Source organism: Arctopsyche grandis, chromosome 4 (genome assembly GCF_051622035.1).
Source record: "Arctopsyche grandis isolate Sample6627 chromosome 4, ASM5162203v2, whole genome shotgun sequence".
NCBI classification, from domain to species: domain Eukaryota; kingdom Metazoa; phylum Arthropoda; class Insecta; order Trichoptera; family Hydropsychidae; genus Arctopsyche; species Arctopsyche grandis.
In genome coordinates this window covers 34,252,817-34,274,675 of record NC_135358.1, presented here as the reverse complement: position 1 = coordinate 34,274,675, position 21,859 = coordinate 34,252,817, and the positions used below count along the sequence as shown (strand labels likewise).

The following is a 21,859-nucleotide window of genomic DNA, read 5'->3' as shown; positions in this document are numbered from 1 at the left end:
TCCCCTTTCATTCTATAACATTACGATGCGCCGATTTTTCTTTTATTTTATTTTATTTTTTTACCTGGCTTAAATGTTCGTATTTTTGCCGAATGTGAATACTCTTATCCTACATACATACATATTTATATTGATAGTAACCCGACAAATCCGCGCCGACAATGCTACGCCAAACAAAGCTACAAAATTTAATTTACATTTAGAAAACTAGAAGTTTTTTAGGAGATAGTATAGGCGAAAAAAGGTCTATATAAAATAAACGTGTTTATTACGATTATTTTTCACCGTCGAACTAGCGGAAGCGAATTAAATTTCTATCGGTGACCAAACCGCGCAAAATGGCAAAGTTTCAAACCGATCGGTAGAATGTAGGAATATTGTCTGATCGATTGAAGCGAAGTGAAACTAAAAATAGCCTTGTAAAAATAAGAATCACTGATACGGAAGATTAGTTATATTTATTTTTATTATTTTTATTTTTATACACACATATATATCAGGAAGGCCTAACGGGTAAACCCCAATGCGCTTTCCTCGCCAATTTTAAACATCGATAAACAAATTATAGAGAAATTCTACAGTGAATCATAGAGACATATGTACCTATATGGATAAATTTGACTTTTTAAATTTGGATTTTTATAAATCAGCAAATTCGAAATGCAGAAAATTTGAATTTTGCGATAAATAGGCTTGGTTGCCATTTTATTATAATCATTTCAATGAAAACAGTTAAATTGGCAAACTGTGATAGATAGATATTGACCTGGAGTCGCATATCCGAGGCCAGCTGCACCGGGCCAGGAATTGAACCCGTGGCCATTCAGTTGAAGGCATTACACGCTAATCACTAATCTATGCTGCTGGTTATGCAACTGAATGCAATTATTTTAAGTATTCAAAATATTGAACAAATCATTAGTAAAAAGTAAAACTACAACCGACGTAAATCTTTATAACTTTTGTCGGCACTTACTTTATATTCCGTTATATGTAGTTGAGCGCTTTTGATAACTTTGAAAAAAGGTGATTTTCAATTTGTTTCATTGCAATCGGTTACTTCAACAAATCAAATATTAATTTTGTGTTAGGCTCTTGCAAAAAACTCTTTTGTTAATGTTGCATCCACGTGTTTTAATTTTTATTGGATATTAAATATAATATATACGAATTTACTTTTGTTCTGCGCGGCTATGTCGGCGCGGCATTGTCGGTGCACCATTGTCGGTGCACCATTGTCGGTGCACCATTGTCGTGCGCAGATTTCGGTATGCCATATTTACAAGTACTTATAACACAGCCATACATATATTATAATTTAATTACAGAGTGGAAAGGAAATAATTAGATAATCTCGAAAATAAATTCATTATCACTTTATTTTAAAAAATTATAATAATTTTGATTTTTTCTTAATTGCATGATCTAACATTTGAAATATACTTCATGTGTTTTGTTTTTTTTTTAGGAATGTGTTTAGATTTAGTTTTTATTTTTTATACAGACTTCGTTGCAGATACTCATCAGATTTTATTGTTTTGCAATTTATCCAGTTTATTTTTTTTTTCTTTATATTTTGGTTTTTTCATTTTGTGTGTATTTTTTTTTTTTTTGCTTTATTTCTGAGTTTTGTATTGTCTTGCTCGTCAGTATGCACTAACCCTTGTGGCTTCGGATGGTCGCAACGAAAATTCCACTACAGTCATCATTCACATCAATGACGTCAATGATTTACCACCAGTCTTCGGACGATCAACCTATATGACACAAGTCCAAGAAGAATTGTCTGGCCCTCATCCCTATAGCCTTTTGAAGGTCCTCGTGGTTTTTTTTTTTTTGTTTTTTTACATCCAACATATTTTATTTCAAAATTGAGGCACATCGCCTATGAAAAATATTCATACATTTTATGAAAGCTTTCACTTTAATTGACTTTCTATCGATTTACAACTCCCCATCTACATACATATTTAATTAGGCATAGGTAAGTCTTTTCATATGAGGCAATTTTTTGCATTATGCATTTTTTTTGTATTAATTTTGCATGGTGATAAATTTTTAGTAGGCATTTTATTAGAAAAGTTTTTTATATGCTGATATTATTTTACTCCTTTTTTTGATTATAATTTTTTAATATTAATTTACTATTCCCATATAACATACATACATATAAAATAATAACATTAATATGCGGAACCAAATTTTTAATTAAATATAATGGTATTACAGGTCACCGCTACTGATGGAGATAAAGATAGGCCACAAAATATTGTATATTTTTTGACTGGCCAGGGCATAGATCCTGATAATCCAGCAAATAGCAAATTTGATATTAATAGAACTACTGGAGAAATATTTGTATTAAAGGTATATTTATTTATAATTTTAACATTTATAATCTTACTATAATAATTGTAATTAAAATGAACGTGTTTTTATTATATTTAGCCTTTGGATAGAGATCAACCTAACGGTCGACCACAATGGAGGTTCACCGTTTTCGCTCAGGATGAGGGTGGTGAAGGTTTAGTGGGCTATGCAGATGTCCAAGTAAATCTTAAAGATATCAACGATAATGCCCCTATATTCCCACAAGGTGTTTATTTCGGCAATGTGACCGAAAATGGAACTGCTGGAATGGTTGTGATGACAATGACAGCGGTAGATTACGATGATCCTTCTGAAGGAACCAACGCTAGATTAGTTTATTCGATAGAGAAAAATGTAATAGAAGAAGAGACAGGTTCGCCTATTTTTGAAATTGAATCCGACACTGGAGTTATTAAAACTGCTGTGTGTTGTCTTGATCGAGAAAGAACACCGGATTATTCTATACAAGTCGTTGCAATGGATGGAGGGGGGTTAAAGGGGACTGGGACGGCATCTATAAGAGTTAAAGACATTAATGACATGCCGCCCCAGTTCACCAAAGATGAATGGTTCACTGAAGTAGATGAAACTGATGGAAACAATTTACCAGAAATGCCAATTTTAACAGTCACCGTGCATGATGAGGATGAAACTAATAAATTCCAATATAAAGTTATTGAGAACAGTGGTTATGGCGCAGATAAGTTTACAATGGTTAGAAATAATGACGGTACTGGTTCTCTCAAGATTGTGCAACCACTGGATTATGAAGATCAACTCCAAAGTAATGGTTTCAGGTTTAGAATACAAGTAAATGACAAGGGTGAAGATAATGATAATGATAAGTATCACGTTGCTTACTCATGGGTTGTTGTTAAACTCCGAGATATCAATGACAATAAACCGCTATTTGATAAAGCAAACATTGAAGTTGCCGTGTACGAAAATGCAGACGTGGGTAAAAGTCTTGAAACATTCAAAGCTACTGATCCTGATCAAGGAGGAAAGAGCAAAGTTTCATATGCTATTGATAGATCTTCTGATAGGAAACGTCAATTTTCAATCAATCAAGAAGGTACTGTTAGTATACAACGCTCCTTGGATAGGGAAGAGACTCCTCGGCATCAAGTTAAAATCTTAGCAATTGATGATGGCGTTCCACCAAAAACGGCTACAGCCACTTTAACGGTTATAGTTCAAGATATCAATGACAATCCTCCAACATTCTTGAAAGACTACAGGCCCGTTTTACCCGAGCACGTACCACCAAGAAAAGTTGTCGAAATTCTCGCTACAGATGACGATGACAGATCCAAAAGTAACGGACCTCCATTCCAGTTCAGATTGGACCCTGGAGCGGATGACATTATTCGAGCATCATTCAAAGTCGAACAAGATCAAAAAGGTGCCAACGGCGACGGCATGGCTATCGTTGCTTCATTGAGATCATTCGATCGAGAACAACAGAAGGAATATTTAATTCCGATCATCATCAAGGATCATGGAAACCCTGCAATGACTGGCACTAGTACTCTCACCGTTGTAATAGGTGATGTCAACGACAATAAAATGCAACCAGGTTCCAAAGAAATATTTGTATATAACTATCAAGGACAAGCACCTGATACTGAAATCGGAAGAGTATATGTGTACGATTTGGATGATTGGGATCTCCCGGATAAAAAGTTCTATTGGGAAGGTGCAGAGCATGGTCGGTTTAAACTCAATGAAGAAACGGGTATGATTCAAATGAAACAAGGCACAAAAGATGGTAAATATCACTTGCGATTCAAAGTATACGACCGAAAACACACCCAAACTGATGTTCCTGCCAACGTAACTGTAACCGTGCGAGAAATACCACATGACGCGGTGATAAATTCAGGATCAATAAGAATAGCCGGTATTACTGATGAAGATTTTATCAGAGTTTGGAATTATAGAACCCAAAGTTTGACTCGCAGCAAATCCGACCGGTTTAGGGATAAATTAGCTGATCTTCTGAACACAGACAAAGATAATGTAGATGTATTCAGCGTGCAATTGCGCCGTAAGCATCCTCCAATCACTGACATTCGATTTGCCGCTCACGGCTCTCCGTATTACAAACCAGTTCGACTTAATGGAATCGTCCTCATGCACAGAGAAGAAATTGAAAAAGATGTTGGAATCAATATCACAATGGTCGGCATTGATGAATGTCTATATGAAAATCAAATGTGTGAAGGATCTTGCACCAATGTACTAGATATCAGTAATTTACCTTACATGGTGAACGCCAACAAAACAGCTCTTGTCGGAGTCAGGGTTGATGTCCTTGCCGAGTGTACTTGCGGTGCTAGAAATTTCACCAAGCTCGAATCTTGCAGAACTAACCCCTGTTACAATGGAGGACGATGCATCGAAGGAAAGTACGGTCAGTCGTGCTCTTGCCCTGCCGGATACAGTGGTCCACGGTGTCAACAAACATCTCGAGGCTTCCGTGGAAATGGTTGGGCGTGGTATCCATCACTCGAAATGTGCGACAATTCCCATTTGAGCTTCGAATTCATTACTAGAAAATCAGACGGCATTCTTCTTTACAACGGTCCCATCGTTCCACCTGAAACCGATGAAGTCATGGTATCAGATTTCATTTCTGTCGAATTGGAAAGAGGCTATCCTAGGCTGTTGATTGACTTCGGCTCTGGAACTTTAGAACTACGAGTCAAAACCAAGAAGAGCTTGGATGATGGAGAGTGGCATAGATTAGATATATTCTGGGATACGGAAAATGTCAGAATGATTGTGGACTATTGTAAATCAGCTGATATCCAAGAGTTAGAAGACGGCACTCCACCTGAATTCGATGATTCGAGTTGTCAAGCTCGAGGAACCATCCCTCCATTTAATGAATATTTGAATGTCAACGCACCATTGCAACTCGGCGGGTTGTATGTTGAGCAATTTGACCCCACCCACTACCACTGGCAATATATGCCAGTTGGTAAAGGATTTGATGGCTGTCTTAAAAATTTAGTACACAATAGTAAACTATACGATTTGGCTCATCCAGGACTTTCGCGGAATTCTGTAGCTGGCTGTCCTCAAACGGAGGAAGTGTGCAATCAAGGAGAGAATACAGCCCGGTGCTGGGAGCATGGAACATGTGTTGGCAGCTTTTCTGAAGCTAGGTGTCAATGCAGACCTGGTTGGACAGGTCCAGCCTGTGCCACACCCACAATTCCAACCACATTCAGACCTCAAAGCTATGTAAAATTCGCTTTGAGTTTCGAACCGGATCGATTCAGTACACAGATTCAACTGCGCTTCCGCACGAGAGAGCCTCACGGTGAGCTGTTCCGCGTAAGCGACCAACACAACCGAGAATATGGAATTTTGGAAGTGAAAGATGCAAGGTTGCATTTCCGGTACAATTTGAACTCGTTGAGAACTGAAGAGCGAGATGTCTGGCTGAGTGCCGTGGGTGTGGACGATGGCCAGTGGCACGTTGCGAAAGTTAGTCGACACGGTAGTGCAGCCACTTTAGAACTGGACGGTGGTGAAGGAAGAAGATTCAATGAAACTTTCAGCTTTGAAGGACATCAGTGGTTACTGGTGGACAAACAAGAAGGCGTTTATGCTGGAGGAAAAGCTGAATATACCGGAGTGAGGACTTTCGAAGTGTATGCTGATTTCCAAAAGGGATGTTTGGACGATATTCGATTGGAAGGAAAACATTTGCCTCTGCCGCCTGCCATGAATGGCACACAATGGGGCCAAGCCACAATGGCTAGGAATCTAGAACGTGGCTGTGCATCAAACAGTCCATGCATCAACGTAATTTGTCCCGAACCATTTGAATGTGTCGATCTTTGGAATGAATATGAATGCACGTAAGTATTATTTTATACATAATAAATAAATTTCAATCAAATCTTATATAATTAATTAAACTTTAAAAAAATTTAAAGCTAAAATTTAAAAGGTTTTATTTAGCCAGAAAAAAAATGCACATTTGTTGCAATAAATACAGTTATTTTTTTTATTTTTAATAAATTTAGTTTTATGCATTTTTGTACCACACTGAGTTTATTTATTGTATATTTTATTTTCGAACTATTATAACATGCATTTATTTCGGGTCTTTAGTGTTTTCCCGAAATTCGATTCCCCGAAACCAGGTGTATCAGAAAAGCAAAAGATCTTACTGATGGCTTGCTATATATATCAACAAAAAATCGTTCAAAATCATATCTAAATATATTATGTATTTATATCCAACAGTATAGCTAACCTTCGAGAGGTCCTGGGTTCGAGCCCCGGTTTGATCTTGATTGAAAAATTATTTTTTCATAGTATTTCAGCAGTACTGCTGGTCAGACTTGGATATTTGTGACTCCAAGTCGAACTTTTCCTATTAAAGTTTGCCAATTTATCTTATTTCATTTTTGAAATGGATCCTCATCAAATTGTCAACCAACCTACATACCTACTATTTGTCACCACTATTTGAATATAATTTCAAATTTATATACATATGTAAGTTTAAAATCATAGATGTCACTTTGGGGCAACCTGCGATGGTATCGTGGTATAAATAAAAATAAAATTTGGTATGTATGAAGATATATGTAGTCCAAAAAAATAGGTCTTTATTATAGTACATACAAAGCTTGACTTCGGAGAATTGTGTTTTGGAGGAATGCTATAAATGTGACCGATTTATTTTATTTTTATTATATATATTTTATTATCATATATATTTATATATTTCTTATAACACTTACATACACATATGCATATAATATTATGGCATTTATATTTTTGTTAAAAAAAAATGATTAAAAAAATTAAAAAGAAATTAATGATTGATCACAACATAGCTGCGGAGAAGGTCGCATTATGTCAGCGGATGGCAAAGGTTGTACGGATAAAAATGAGTGTTTGGACATGCCGTGTCTGAACGGTGGTACGTGTATCAACCAAGATCCGAGGTTACGCTACCGCTGCATATGCTCGGACGGTTTTTGGGGAGAGAATTGCGAATTAATTCAAGAAGGCCAAACCCTCAAACTCAGCATGGGTGCACTAGCTGCCATACTTGTCTGTCTACTCATCATTCTCAGTAAGCAAGCGTAGAAGCTGACCAAAACAACAAACTGTCTTAGAAATGCACACATATTTTTAGCTATCACCTTTTTGTTTCCACATCTAGATTATAATTTGTACATTTTTAATTTGATTAATCGATAAAACAACAGCAACATATCAACGCTACGTTCATTTCGCATTCGACCATCATTCCACTTGATTTAAAATAGCTTTTTATATGTACATATATTACCTCCATGCATGTAAATCAGTATTTCCTACTTATACCTAATGTAACTACCTATATATTCTTCTTATATATACTTGTAATATCTTCCAATATATATATATATTATATTATATATGTATACATGAATGTAACAATTCATTGAAAAACTCAGTGTGGGCCGAATTAATTGTGGTAGGTGTACGAATACTAAACTTTATATAATATACTAAAACAGATGCCCGGTGGGTCTGATGCTAGAACGTACAAGTTCTGGATCTACTTGCGTCAACGAAAACGAATGTGAATGGCGACCATGTCAAAATGGAGGAAAGTGCGTCGATATGAACGTACCAATACGATACGAATGTATTTGTCCGACTGGATTTACCGGACACAATTGCGAACTCGAACTATTGGCATCTGGAATCATAACACCCTCTAGAGATTTTATTATAGCAATTATTGTTTGTTTATTTCTTTTATTAGGTTTGTATGTTTTTTGTTTTCCCATCACCATGTTTGATACCGTTGCATTTTTACTATTATACCTTTGAAACTACATAGTCCAGTGTTGAATACAAATTCGATTACATTTTTCATTCATCCATGTACACAGTACTCATTTTATTTTTCATCTAGAAGTATTAGTTAACAGTTTATTTATGCACAGATTCAAGCATGCTTACCTTTCCACTTGCTACAAACTCTAATCTTGCATAATTGATTGTGCAATCCGAAAGCTTTGTTAGCTTTTAGCTTGACAGCATAATATATTACATATGTGCAGTATTAGAGTTTAGTAGTGTGAAAATACATCATATTTATTTTCCTCAAAGATATAATGTTCATGCGATTTGTATCCGTTTTTAGTACTGGTGTTAGTATTTGTCGTGTATAACCGACGACGAGAAGCTCATATAAAATATCCAGGACCTGATGACGATGTTCGTGAAAACATCATTAACTACGACGATGAAGGAGGTGGCGAAGATGACATGACAGCATTTGATATCACTCCGCTTCAAATACCGATAGGTGGACCTTTACCTGATCATCCACCGACGAAAATACCTTGTATGTATAATGAAAAAAAATCCATCATCATATATATATATATATATATATATATATATATATATATATATATATATATATATATATATATATATATATATATATATATATATATATATATATAATAGCGCTATTCTGTGTGGGTGTCTGTGTGCGATAACGCTCGCTGTACTATAATAGTCGTTTCGATTCAACATATGTACGTCAAAACTCAAACAGTGCCAACAAAATGTACGACTCAGAGAGATGTAATAAGAATAGAGAAGCCCTTACGAATAAATAATTGTTGTCAATTTTACGCGGTACGTCTCTATAAATACGCTACATCGCACGGAATACAATCGGATCAATTTACTTATGAAAATGTATACCATGTTGTTTATTGTGTGTTTTTGAATGTATTGTGCAATTTTTACCGATCCTTGTCCATCTTGCGAGTAATATAAACAAACAGAGAAGTTTTTATCGGACATACGTCGAGCACCAAGCGTCAAATACGACTGCTGCTAAAATTATTTAGATCTGTCCGTGGACAGAATGTCACTTGACAACAAAAGAACACCTAAAGCCACTTCTATTAATATTACATTTCTCTGGTACGACTATAATAACAAATCAACAAAAAACTTCTATATATACTGTTTGCTACCAATGTTTCCTGTAGGGCAATGGTCTTGGAGCATTTAGCGCTATCTATTGAAAATGTATTTAATTAATTCATTTTTCTATTGGTGTTTTATACTATTTATTTGTAGGTAGGTAGGTAGTTTTTACTTGTAATACACTCGATTAAATTTTCATCGGGTCTATCACTGTATTACAAGTCTGTTACAGGTTAGAAATTGCTTACCTCACGGCATATAAAAAATACATAACGGTAATTTGATTTAATGCGGTTTCGAACCATTTTTTTCATATTATACAATTAAATATAAATATTAAATTAATTATATTTTAAAGGTATTTGAAAAAAAAATTCGACCGCGATGCGGATCGAACACAGAACCGACACATTTCTTTTAATTTTGATTTATTTAATTACTTAATATGCCCATGCGATGATATTTCAACATTCATAAAATGCTACATTGATTATTTCGTGTTACAGTTCCGCTGCTGGGTGTTGGTCAGGAACCAAACGTTGGAATGTTTATAGAAGAGCACAAGAAAAGAGCTGACAGTGATCCAAATGCCCCACCATTTGACGATCTACGCAACTATGCTTACGAAGGTGGTGGAAGTACTGCGGGATCTCTCAGTTCTCTCGCTTCGGGTAAATAATCCGTTGTGCATGTACAAAGCTCGTTTTTCGACAATCATCCTTAATACGCTTATTCATGTTCAATTTCAGGTACTGATGATGAACAACACGAATACGATTACCTAGGAGCATGGGGGCCGCGTTTCGACAAACTCAATGATATGTACGGCCCACATCAGGAAACAGAACTAGAGGAGGACCAGTAAATAAATTGATCAATGCAATTTTGCAACATGAAACCAAAGCATTTGCTTCTACCTATAATTAGTTTAATCAAGCCATTTGTATATAATTACATTTCAAATATTATCGGAGGGCATTGACTTTGCGTTGAACGAGTCCTCTCTCACTCGTTCACAACACATAGATAATATTTTACATAAAATACTAAAAAAAGTCATGGGTTTCGCTTTGTACTCGTGCGATAGGCCAGTATGAGAAAAGTAGCACTTAAGACTGCAAACATTGGGTGAAACTTGATTGTATTATTTTCATATAGGTAAATTATTCGTCACCAACAGGTGATTCGAGTCATAGTGAATTTTTTTCGTATCGTACCTTTCCTCGTATATCGGTGGCGGCTAGTTAAATATATTGCGCATTTCAACCGTGCTAGATTGTATACCTGAACCATTAGAGTCTATGTACATTGTATTTTTCCAATCGTTAACTAACCACAAAGAGCAAATGCGTATAGCATTATGACGCAGAGTCAAAATCTACGGTGAAATTTGCAATATGCTCGGCTGACCGCCACTGCCATATATTGTAGATACAATATATATGTATATCAAAAGGCTCATACAAATAAAATTTCATATTATTTAAAGTTGAAATCTAGATAAGCCTGTAGTTATGTATATAGATGTTTAATGAGTACATGTACTAATGCACTCTTAAGACCTATTTATTCTGGTCATGTATGGTTCGCTCTCTATTATGAATGGTCCGCGTGGTCGATGTGTGTGTGTGCATGGGTTTGATAATAATTTTCGTTTGTGTTTGCGAGAGCCAGTGCCAACTACTATAGATTATTATTGTAATTGTAATAATGTAGTCGATAAGTGTTTGCACCTATTCAATTATTTATGAATAAAGAAATTCACCGATAGATGGCACTCGGTAATATATAATATTTATTATAGACTATGAAATATAATGATCTGCATATTGATATTTCTTGTATATGATAAGAAATGATTTTAAATGTAAAATTGTAATTTAACCATTGATTGAGAGAAGTTTATGGGTTAAGCTGGTTTATTTCCTCCCCCCAAGTGCGAATGGTAAGTTTAATGAGAATGTTTTAGAGAAATGACTGATCACAATCGAGTGGACGATTAATATTGTTTTCCACGAGATTTTATCATCACATTTTAATACATATTAGTTTTAATAAAAAAAATACCAGTTAAGATTTGGATTCTTACGTGTAGTAGAAACACCTCCCTAGTGTAAGTGAATTGTCGCACCCGAGTCAGAATGATTTTGTACAATGTCGACTTTATTACTTGTATATTTAAATATAATAATAAATATATATATGTGAAGTTGTTTTGAGATTGAAATGGACAAAACCTCAATATTCTGTTAGGAGAATATTTACTAGACGAATTGATTGATTTTTCTTTTTTTTTTTAATATATTTAAACACTGCCAATACTTTTTAACACCAGAAGAAGCATTTTCATTTGTACACGAACTCACACATTTTTTGTAATTTTTCTACATAACGTTTACATTTTTCAGCATTGTTTAGATTGAAATTTTTATGCATGTGTACATTCGTATCATTTTTCATTTAAAATTCAATCCTGACTGAAAAAATAAACGATGCTTTCCTCCAAATATGTGCTTCTAGTGTGAAATCTCCACCGTATTTTTATTTAGTGTTTTAATGTTTGTATTTTTTTATTTGAACTGTGATTATTTAGCTGTATACATCTAAGATAATAAAGATAAAGCAAATAATGTTAATTGTAAAAAATTGTTTCATTTCTTACCCTTCTTCTATTTTTACAGGGTTTATTAATTACTCGCACCAAAATCTACTAACATTCAAACATATTTTTTCATTACTAAAATGAACTCTAACTTAGCTATGTACATACATACATGTGGGATTGTTATGAATGAGAATATTTTAAGTTGGCAGGCCTGGCGTCGCTTTGCGCGTCACTCGCTGGTCGAGCCCGAAGCGAAGACATTAAACGAGTTGCGTAAAGACTTTGGCTTTGAATATCCTCCCGCACACATTCATGGATCCCATATACATAAACTTGAATAAAATTGCATACATTTCTACTGAAATCCTAATTATTCCTTCCTTTAATTCCATTCTACTATTCCTTTCAGAAGGCAAAAAGAAAACACATTTATTATGGTACTTATTGGTTATATGGGCGCATCCGAGAGCATGGTGTATACACACTTGCACATACTAATTTTATTTATTCAATCAATTATGCACACTCGTCTAACAGATTGCTCCAACGCGACGAGTGTGCTGCTATTCATATTAAGAATTATTTATTAATTATGTAAACAAGTAATTAAAGTAACACATTATCTAAACACGACAACCTATGGTCAAACGATTAACAGCCACAGAGACATCTATGGACAAATCTTTGCAGCATTTTCAAATCAGCGAAAATCGAGCTGCTGATTAACTCGAATTTTCGCGAAAGGGATAGAACAGAGTTGCCAATTAATTAGAACTGTTTCAATTAAATCAGATAAACTCTAGCAGGAAGCGATCGACCTTGGAGGTCTTGCTGCTGGTTATATTCACGGCGTTTATACGAATGGCCTCTAGGTGTCGCAAATAGTTTTAGTTAAGTGACAGTATGCAACCAGTGATTGACTTTACAACATGTACATATATGGCTACGAAATTTTACTACATGTCTATGAATTTATGGAGGTAAGTATTGCCTTAATGCAGAGAGAATCCCTTCAAATGTATCTTATAAGGCAGGGCCGCCGAAAGAAATTCCGAGCTCTTGGGAAAATTATTCCGGTTCCTATAAAAAATTTCAAAAAATACATTATAGATATATTTTTAATATACGAAAAATCTATCAGAACTATTAGAAAAATACCTATATGTTGGTTGCTTTTTTTTAAATAATTGAATAAGAAAGGTAATGATTAACAGGTACGATTTTCCGACAAGGAGCCCCTAGAGTAGCCCAGGCCCTGGAACTTTACCCCGGTCCCCCCCCCCCCCGTCTCGGCGGCCCTGCTTATAGGTATGTATAATTAAATTATTTGGGTAATGAGTTTTGAGATTTTTATCGATATTTTTCGATGTTAAGTCAATCATTGGTTGCGTACTGTCACTTAACTTCAACTGTTTGCGACATCTAGAGGCCATTCATGTAACTACTTTGTATTTGTTTGGGTTAATCGTTAATGTAAGCGTGTACATCAGAGAAATTTTATATTAATATAAGTGTTTCAAGTGACGATTGTCCACGGACAATCCTAAATAATTTTAGCATCAGTCGTATTTGATGCTTGGTGCTCAACGTATGTCCGATAAAAACTTCTCTGTTTGTTTATATTACACGCAAAATGGGCAAGCATCGGTAAAAATTGCACAATGCATTCAAAAAAACACAATAAACAACATGGGATACATTTTTATAAGTAAATTGATCCGATTGTATGAGAACTAAAAATGCTTGTAATGATGAAGCAGCTATGCCCAAAATTTAACAAGTTTTGAATTTAGTTTTACATAATAAACAGGGCTGTGGAGACGGTTCAAAATTTACCGACTCCAACTCCGGCTTTATTTTATGATTCGACTCCCACTCTGACTCCAACTTGAAAGATTTTAATAACATCAATTTTTCTTGCCTACGTACAAAATTGTTAATAATCAAAATAATAGTGATTTTCAAAATATTAAAAATTAAAATAATCACTTAAAATTAACTTGTAACCTAATTTATTGAATTATTGATAATTAAATAGGTATAAATAAAAAGCAATTACATTAATAGTATGTATGTATAAATTTTATACACAAATAAATCAATGAGAAAAATGAGAATTAAAAAAAATATGATTCAAAAATTCAACGATTTAATTTATAATGCAATCTAAATTCATGGTTTTTGTAGAGAAATTATTAAATTTAAATTTATTGGTGATTTTACTTCAATAAAACTGGAGACTAGTTGACATATACCGTAATACTATTAATTAAAGAAAATTAAAAAAGGAGTCCGAGTCCAACTCCACTTGAAATGCTCCGACTCCAACTCCACAGCCTCGATATATCAATCTATCATAAGAAGTACACGTGTAACTACGCTCAAGTTATGTATCTATTCAATGATTTCTGGTTATATTTAAATTATCTCAATCAAAGTTATATTTAAATGATCTCAATGATTCCAAATAACGGCACTCCCTGGTAAATCAAAAGTCTTGTAACTACTTACATATGTACACTCCTTCAATCTAAATAAAACATGTAATCAATATAGAAATATATAAACAACATAATAATAAAAATGCATTTTTATAAGTAATCAAATTATATTTTGTTTTATGAATAAACAGTACTTTCAAAATTATAATTAAGAGTTAATAAGTTCAAAAGACGATACAATATAATAATTCAAGCAAATAGAAAAATTATAAACTACATATTCAAGGGAAACCATCATCGTCCTCTTCCGCCATCTCTTTAGCTAATTCTAAGTCTTGCTGTTCTCTTTCTCTTCTCTCCTCGGCACTTTCCAACTCTTTGCCGTACGACTTTGGGGGATATCTCATAGCTTTAACACTCTGTTTGTGCAAATCTAAGCAAAACGAAATCCTTTGATGAAAAGCTAACTGCGGTTCACGAGTGCAATATATATCGGAACTCTCTTTGCTGCTCATATTTCCCGTCTCGGGATCGAGCGTAGCTTCGATGACGCCATCTCGTATAGCCTTGGCGACGAAAAACTCTGCATCTTCTGCAGACTTCAAACCTAGCTTACGCGCAATGTCTTGAGATGATATGTGCGAATACGACAAACCGATAGAACGGATCGCCGTCTTGATGACATTGTGTCGCAATCTGAACATTAACATGAATGTGTGGTCGTTCCTGAACTGCTGTTCGAAGTTCTCCAACACCTCGCTGAACCGTTGAAGATTGCCCATTCTGACAGCCTGCGTCAGTTGGAAGTACGGCACCAGAGACTTGCGCAGAGCAGCCTGTCGGAATATCTTTCTATCGGGAATATCACCCAATAAAAGTTCAACTAAGATCGCCAACTTTTGTACAGTCTGTCTGAATCCGACGGCAGCCGTTTGAGGAGCCTTCCTCATAGCTTGAACGAGGTGTTTATGAGCTTCGCTGTATTCCAATCTGGCGGCCTTAATACGTCCCAAGTAATATAAAAATCTCGCCCACTCGTTATTGCTCGCTGTTTCCGGATACACGGACTTGCTGACCAACTTGTCCGCTTGATCATAGAGAGAATAGTGGAGATAGTTACGTAGTAAGCAATTGATTAAGACGGCTTGACCTTCACAGTCGTTCCTTAGAGTGGCCGTGCGAAGACGAGCATAGAGGAAAGCTCGGATTCCAACCAAGTTATCGTTGAGTTCAGCAACTCTAGTGTGATAGAAGTAGCACTTGGCGGCGACGAGATCCAAAGTGCGCCTGTTTTGAGATGTGATCTTGTTCATTAGTTTATCGGAACAGACGGTGGCCTCGTCTAGCCGGTTGGTGTCGATGAGTTTAAGCAGTACGAGCAAGTGGAAGTAGCAATCTACCTCCGGTGCGGGACTCTTGGTTGGGGCACGAGCTCGGGGCGGCTCCGTTTCGGTCGTTGAAGTGGCGTTTTTCTCATCTACGTAGGGCAGGAGAGAGTCCCTTTCTAGGCCAGGTGGATACATGGAAGTGATGACTGCGCGAAGAACCGCAGGGGTGAGTTTGCGTCGAGTTAAAGGTAGGGCTCGCAATACGCGCAGTATGAAACGAGGCTCCTTGGCAGCCACGGCTTTGTCTATCTGCCTGGCCTGTTCGCGCAGTTCCTGGACCACGGAGGCGGCCGTCTGCACGCCAGGTTTGGCCGCCTCGCCCGCACTTCCTGGACTCTCCGCTCCAGCACTCTTCATCTCCACGTCCTGTGGCTGCTGATCCGCTGCCATCTCGTCCTGTCAGTTATCGTGCGAACGCTCTTTGCAACTCGCAATGACCGGCTGACGGCTGACAGAATGCCGAGTAACGCCGCGCAGGTTGACAACCACGCACCACACTTCGACGACTGTGGCCTAAACACTTATATATTTCTCCTAAGCCCAAAGCGTATATATTTTTTATTTATTTATTAGAAGCTATCATCGTGATGTAAAATGTCAAATCCGGGGCTATATGTTTATCAATAAAGTTTCGCTCAAATAAACTATGGTATTTATCGGTTTCGTATAATTTTCGGAAAAGGTGAAAGAAAAATAATTTTTTAACGAACGGATTTACGCGCGCTTATCTGATCTCGCTGTGGGAGTGCAGAGGGCGTTTACGTCGTTCTTTCAAGGGTCGGGTTATATAGAAACGTGGACTTACCTTGGGATAGTGTTATATATATATATATATATAGTCGGAAGGTTCCTGACTGCAAATCGTCTTCGTTGATAACAGCTTCCTCGTGGTCGGGAAGCTGGCTCTGCGGTCGTCTTCTCGTTGAAGCACCGCTGGTCGGGTCACAGCAGCGGGAGGGGGAGGCAGGAGACAAACTCCGTACTGCCTCGTGTGGACACAAGATGGCGATCTCTGGGCGTCTCTGAAGACGCTCGGCGGAGATACTGGATAGGGAGGTCCTTCCCGGCTGACGGCTGGCTATAGAGAGAATCGCTCTCGATACTGCTCGAGAGGAGTATGGTGTTGGCGCGGTAAAGTCACTGGTGTCACCTTAACTATTCCTACCGCTACCAACTGAAGGGACACTCGGGAGAACGTCGCGTTACAATTTCAAATTTAATTAGTCAATTTTTCTAGAACTACAAAGAAGTGTGTTACAACTTCCGCTATCAAAATTTTAAGTTTAAATAATCAAAGGAAGGCGGTCAAAATATATAATATCTATATTTCGAATTATACAATTTGGTATATGTATTGTAACGTAGAGATTAGGTGGGTGGCGCTCGTGAACCGATGGCTTACGAGAGCTAATCACCTGATCTCTCGTTCGCGCCAAAATGTCCTCGCCGAATGAATAAGCCGTATGTAACGGCCAATTGGATCGCCCCACTCATCGACCAATAGCTTACATGTGTATGTATGTATGTACATATGTGTGTTGTGCCCAACGGGTATAAATATGGGGCGCTCTCAGCCTGGAAACCATTCCGACCTGGAGCACCGACGAGAGCACACGAATAAACACCTTCTACAACCGTCATGCGTCTTTCTCTCTTTACAGTATGTTATAATTGGTAAACGGATTATTGCACAAATTGCGATCGCGCGCATGACAAACGTTGCCACAAAAATCGCGAATACGGAATATCTGGCACTCGAGTTCTCGTTAGTACAATATTTCACGTGTTTAGATTGATGGAGTTTTTCGATGCCAGATGTTTCGTGATCGATATTTTAATGACGTGCGCGAAATCGTTGTTTGTGGATTAATCACCGAACCGCTTTAATCATTTTGGAAAAATGCTTTTTTATTGATTAATGATAAACGCAGCGGTGGTTTATTTATAATTTCTGCTGGGCAAAAGCTTTTAGTAACGCATAGTCGATTTGATTAAGATTTATAGTATTTCAAATGATATGCATGGTCTGGCCAATTCTAGGGATGGCAACTTGGCAAGTGCTCCCCTCTGAACTCCAAATGATGTTTCTGTGTCATTTATTGATGAAATAACAATAAATAAAAACCAAGTCGGTTCATTTTATATTATAATAAATGTAAACTGAGTGAGCTCATTTAAATTTTTATGAAGTTATTAGTTTCACTTTTACAACGGCAAGTGCTCCCTTCCTTACTATACATATATGTATGTACATACTAGTGTCCTGGGTGCACATACTTGTGCACTTGGTGAAATATCTCAATTCGAATTAAAGGAAGCCGCCTTAATGATTGACCGACATAAACAAACAATAAATTAAAAATACAAATTTATTTTTTCAAAAAAATGAATTAAACTTTAAATATTATAAATATGAACAAAGTGATGTGCGCAAAGTCCACACTATGCCGCGTCTCTTTCCACGATATACAATTCTAAGGGGAGAAAGAGAGACGGAGCATGTCAACGGACATTGACAGGCACGTACACAATAGACAATTATTATAAACGATAATCTACACTGAAATATTTTAAACGATATATCAATATTTAGCTACATATTTTAATGGTTCATAAATTATTGGATAAAATATGTTCATATACTTAGTACGATATGTTTATTTGTATATGGAAAAAAAATAAACATTGCATTGGATTTATTTTTATGTCATCGATGAGATAGCAAACAACTTGATTAAATACTTAATCGGATTTAAATGGCCATCCGTTATTTTTTTAATCAGCACGCACACTCGTTAATATGTTTGTTTATTTAAACGTCAATATTAACATATCTGAATTAAGCAGTGGTACTCAAACTATGCAGCTTAGCATTTTATTTACGTTAAAATGAAATATAATAAAAAAAATAATTCAAGAGAAGTCACGATGTAACTTAAAATTGGGGTTGCCAATTGGGAAAGTCAATAAAACAGAACGCATTTAATATGTTAGGCCACGGTAAATGAATAAATAAATTTTGATAAAATCCTTTGGTTATTTTGTAATAAAAAAAAAATCTAAACAAAAACATTTATTTTCAAGCGTTCATCATATAAAAGAAGCTTATGTAAATCTTTTTAGGTCACTAGACCGCAAAAAAGTTTTTGGGTATCTCGGTTAAGTGCAGTAAAAAGCGGAAACTCTTTGCCCGCACTACTATTGGTTTTGTTGAAAGGAATAAAAGTAGTAACCATGCCAAACTATTCTATTCGTGTGCATCGGGCTTTTGAGGAAAAGAAAATATTTAAAAGCCGGTGAAATTAAAAAAAAACTGTTCCCATATAGCCACCTGTGGTTACTATATGGCAACTGGTTCCCGGAAAGATGTACTAAATTGAACTGAAAAGTAGCGCAGTTTAGAAAAGTCCTAATTTTCAAAGGCGCTCAAAAAGAACCTACGCAATAGAATTCCACAAAAAAAGGTTAGCACCCTCGGATAACATACAAATACCCCTTGACGCTTTTTTGTAAAATTCTATTGCGTCAGTTTTCCTTGAGCATTTTTGAAAGTTTGGATGTCTCGAGAGTGCAACTATCACGATTGCATTTTTCTGGTCACCATGAGAACTGGGCACGGAAAATGTTGTAATTGTTAGCGGCAGAGAAATGTTATAATAATAGAAGCGCATCAATACATTGCCTGTGTCATAATAATACGCGTAACGTTTCCATAACTACAGATACACACACGGGATAGAACCGGGGTCATCACATATTCACTACAGAAATAAAAGATTTATTTTGATATAAATTTATTTACAATTTGAGCATATGGCGGTGTTGGGCGTTGATAGCCAATCCGTTCTTTTATCAATTGGCGGATTATTTTTATCCACCGTTTTTGCATTTTTCTGTATTTGGGAACTTTTAAATTAGCGTGTAATGTATAGTTTCAAAAAAAATATGTACATATAATAAAAAATAAACGTATTTTATATTAATTAAACTTACATAATTGGTTATTAATATTCGACGCCACCAAGAGAAATGTTTTACATTTATTTAAAAATAATTTTTATATTTCTCTGATGTCACCCCTGAAATTGTATGTAGAATGAGTCGAAATGACACTTTTAAAAACTGTCATACGATGTTAATTGAATAATATGTTACTTAAATGATTTATTTTTATCAATTTCTACATCTGAGGCCTGTTGATTTTACAATAAATAACATTTCTCTGGTTGACGGCCCCAATCGTGAAAGTCAGATTACACAAGATCGAAAGACGGCGAAGAGCGGAGATCGGGGGATAGGTGGCGTCGCTTTTAGTTTTATTCTTTATTCTTTATATTAGTTTTTCTTCTTTTTTTTTTCATTTGTTTGTCTATACATATGTACTAGATATATTATGTATTTTGTAAAAATCTATAATTGGGCTCAGATGCTATTTTGTTATATTTATTCTTTATTTTTATGAATTTCTACATCTGAGGCCCGTTGATTTTTTAATAAATAAATAACATTTCTCCGGTCGACGGCCCCAGTATCAGGTATTGCACAAGATCGAAAGGCGGCGGAGAGTGGACAGCGGGGTGTAGGTGGCGTCGCTTTTAGTTTCTATTCTTTATTATTTATTAGTGTTTATTCTTTTATTTTTTATTTGTTTGTCTATATGTACTATATATATTATGTGGTTCGGTGATTACTGGTCACAAATTACTCGTGACAAAGTCACTAAAATCTCTATAACGGAACATCTGGCAGCCGAAAAGTCCATCATACTAACGATAACTATCATAGTAACGAGAACTTGAGTGCCAAATATTGTGTGTTCGCGATTTTCATGGCAAAAATTGTCTTTGTGACCACCTCAATGTGACGAATAGTCCAATTACCATATTATGTATTTTGTAAAAATCTATAATTGAGCTCAGATGTTATCTTGTTATATTTATTCTTTACTTTTATCAATTTCTACATCTGAGGCCTGTTGATTTTACAATAAATAACATTTCGACGGCCCCAATCGCGAAAGTCAGATTGCACAAGATCGAAATGTGGCAGAGAGCGGAGAGTGGGGTGTAGGTGGCGTCGCTTTTAATTTTTATTCTTTATTATTTATTGGGTTTTATTATCTATTCTTTATTAGTTTTTATTTATTTCTTTTTCATTTGTCTGTCTATTTTGTAAAAATCTATAATTGGGCTCGGATGTTATTATGTTATATTAATTTTTACTTTTATGAATTTCTACATCTGAGGCCCGTTGATTTTTCAATAAATAAATAAATAACATTTCTCAGGTAGACGGCCCCAGTTGCGAAAGTCAGATTGCACAAGATTGAAATAAGGCAGAGAGTGAAGAGTGGGGTGTAGTTGGCGTCTGTACAGACTCCAGGGATGTTCAACTCGAGAGCACCCCGGAAGTCGGGTTTGTAGAAGCTCGTGGTAAGCGTGGGCGGGGCTGGTTTCCTCAAGGTGCCTTCCTTCGTCGTCGGTGGTCTGGTCTCTGCTGATGTCGGCTGCTCTGCTATGTCCCTTTCTCCTTCGTAATGTGCGTGGGATGCGTGATGTGGAAAAAGGGGGGAATTGTAATAATAATAAAAACAGGTTGTAATTCTGTTTGTATGGTGACTGTATTTTATATATGTATAAATACAGAGAATAAGCAGGGGGGGGGGGGAGTCCGTCGTGAAATTAGCGCGCACGTGTTCGAGAGGTTATGATAACTTCACTCCTCACGTGACTACGTGATCTGACTTCGACGAAGAAAGACCAGGATTTCCTCACTTCTCACCGGACGTATACTGAAGCTGTACTTCCAGTATCGTCTGCCGATCCAGGCTGAGCTGATCGGGACTCGGTGGTGGGAACAAACTCGGTAGCGAACAGAGATGTTCACTCGACCGAAGCGGAAAACGAATAGGAGGCGGGGACGCGCGCTCGGCGCCGATCTCCCTCCAAAACGGCTCCTTTGGTCGTAACGCCACGAAAGCTGACCATGAAGACTTGGTCGGAACAGCGTCGTTTTTAGTTTTTATTCTGTACAGACTCAAGGGGTCCTCGAAGGACACCGGAAGTCGGTTTATGAGA

General features: G+C 36.3%; 2 protein-coding genes across 2 annotated transcripts in view; one reads left to right on the top strand and one right to left on the bottom strand.

The window, feature by feature from the left end:
• The window catches only part of CadN (neural cadherin), a 527,291-nt gene extending 517,019 nt beyond the window's left edge, over positions 1 to 10,272 (top strand). Inside the window, exons 16-21 of the mRNA XM_077429937.1 lie at positions 2,230 to 2,367; positions 2,449 to 6,245; positions 7,236 to 7,477; positions 8,543 to 8,746; positions 9,855 to 10,019; positions 10,098 to 10,272. Coding sequence (XP_077286063.1) covers positions 2,230 to 2,367; positions 2,449 to 6,245; positions 7,236 to 7,477; positions 8,543 to 8,746; positions 9,855 to 10,019; positions 10,098 to 10,213 — 4,662 coding nt within the window. The 3' untranslated portion in view covers positions 10,214 to 10,272. The remainder of the gene's footprint in view (positions 1 to 2,229; positions 2,368 to 2,448; positions 6,246 to 7,235; positions 7,478 to 8,542; positions 8,747 to 9,854; positions 10,020 to 10,097) is intronic.
• A 4,276-nt stretch (positions 10,273 to 14,548) lies between these two features.
• Positions 14,549 to 16,294, bottom strand: Rpn3 (regulatory particle non-ATPase 3). The gene has a single exon (XM_077428607.1). It carries the CDS (start codon positions 16,170 to 16,172, stop codon positions 14,676 to 14,678), a length of 1,497 nt encoding a protein of 498 aa, XP_077284733.1. The 5' UTR covers positions 16,173 to 16,294; the 3' UTR covers positions 14,549 to 14,675.
• Between the last annotated feature and the right edge of the window lie 5,565 nt (positions 16,295 to 21,859).

What these genes read in the sequence shown, in the direction of transcription:
- Rpn3 (XM_077428607.1), bottom strand. Translation starts at nt 16,172, where the DNA reads ATGGCAGCGGATCAGCAGCCACAGGACGTGGAGATGAAGAGTGCTGGA.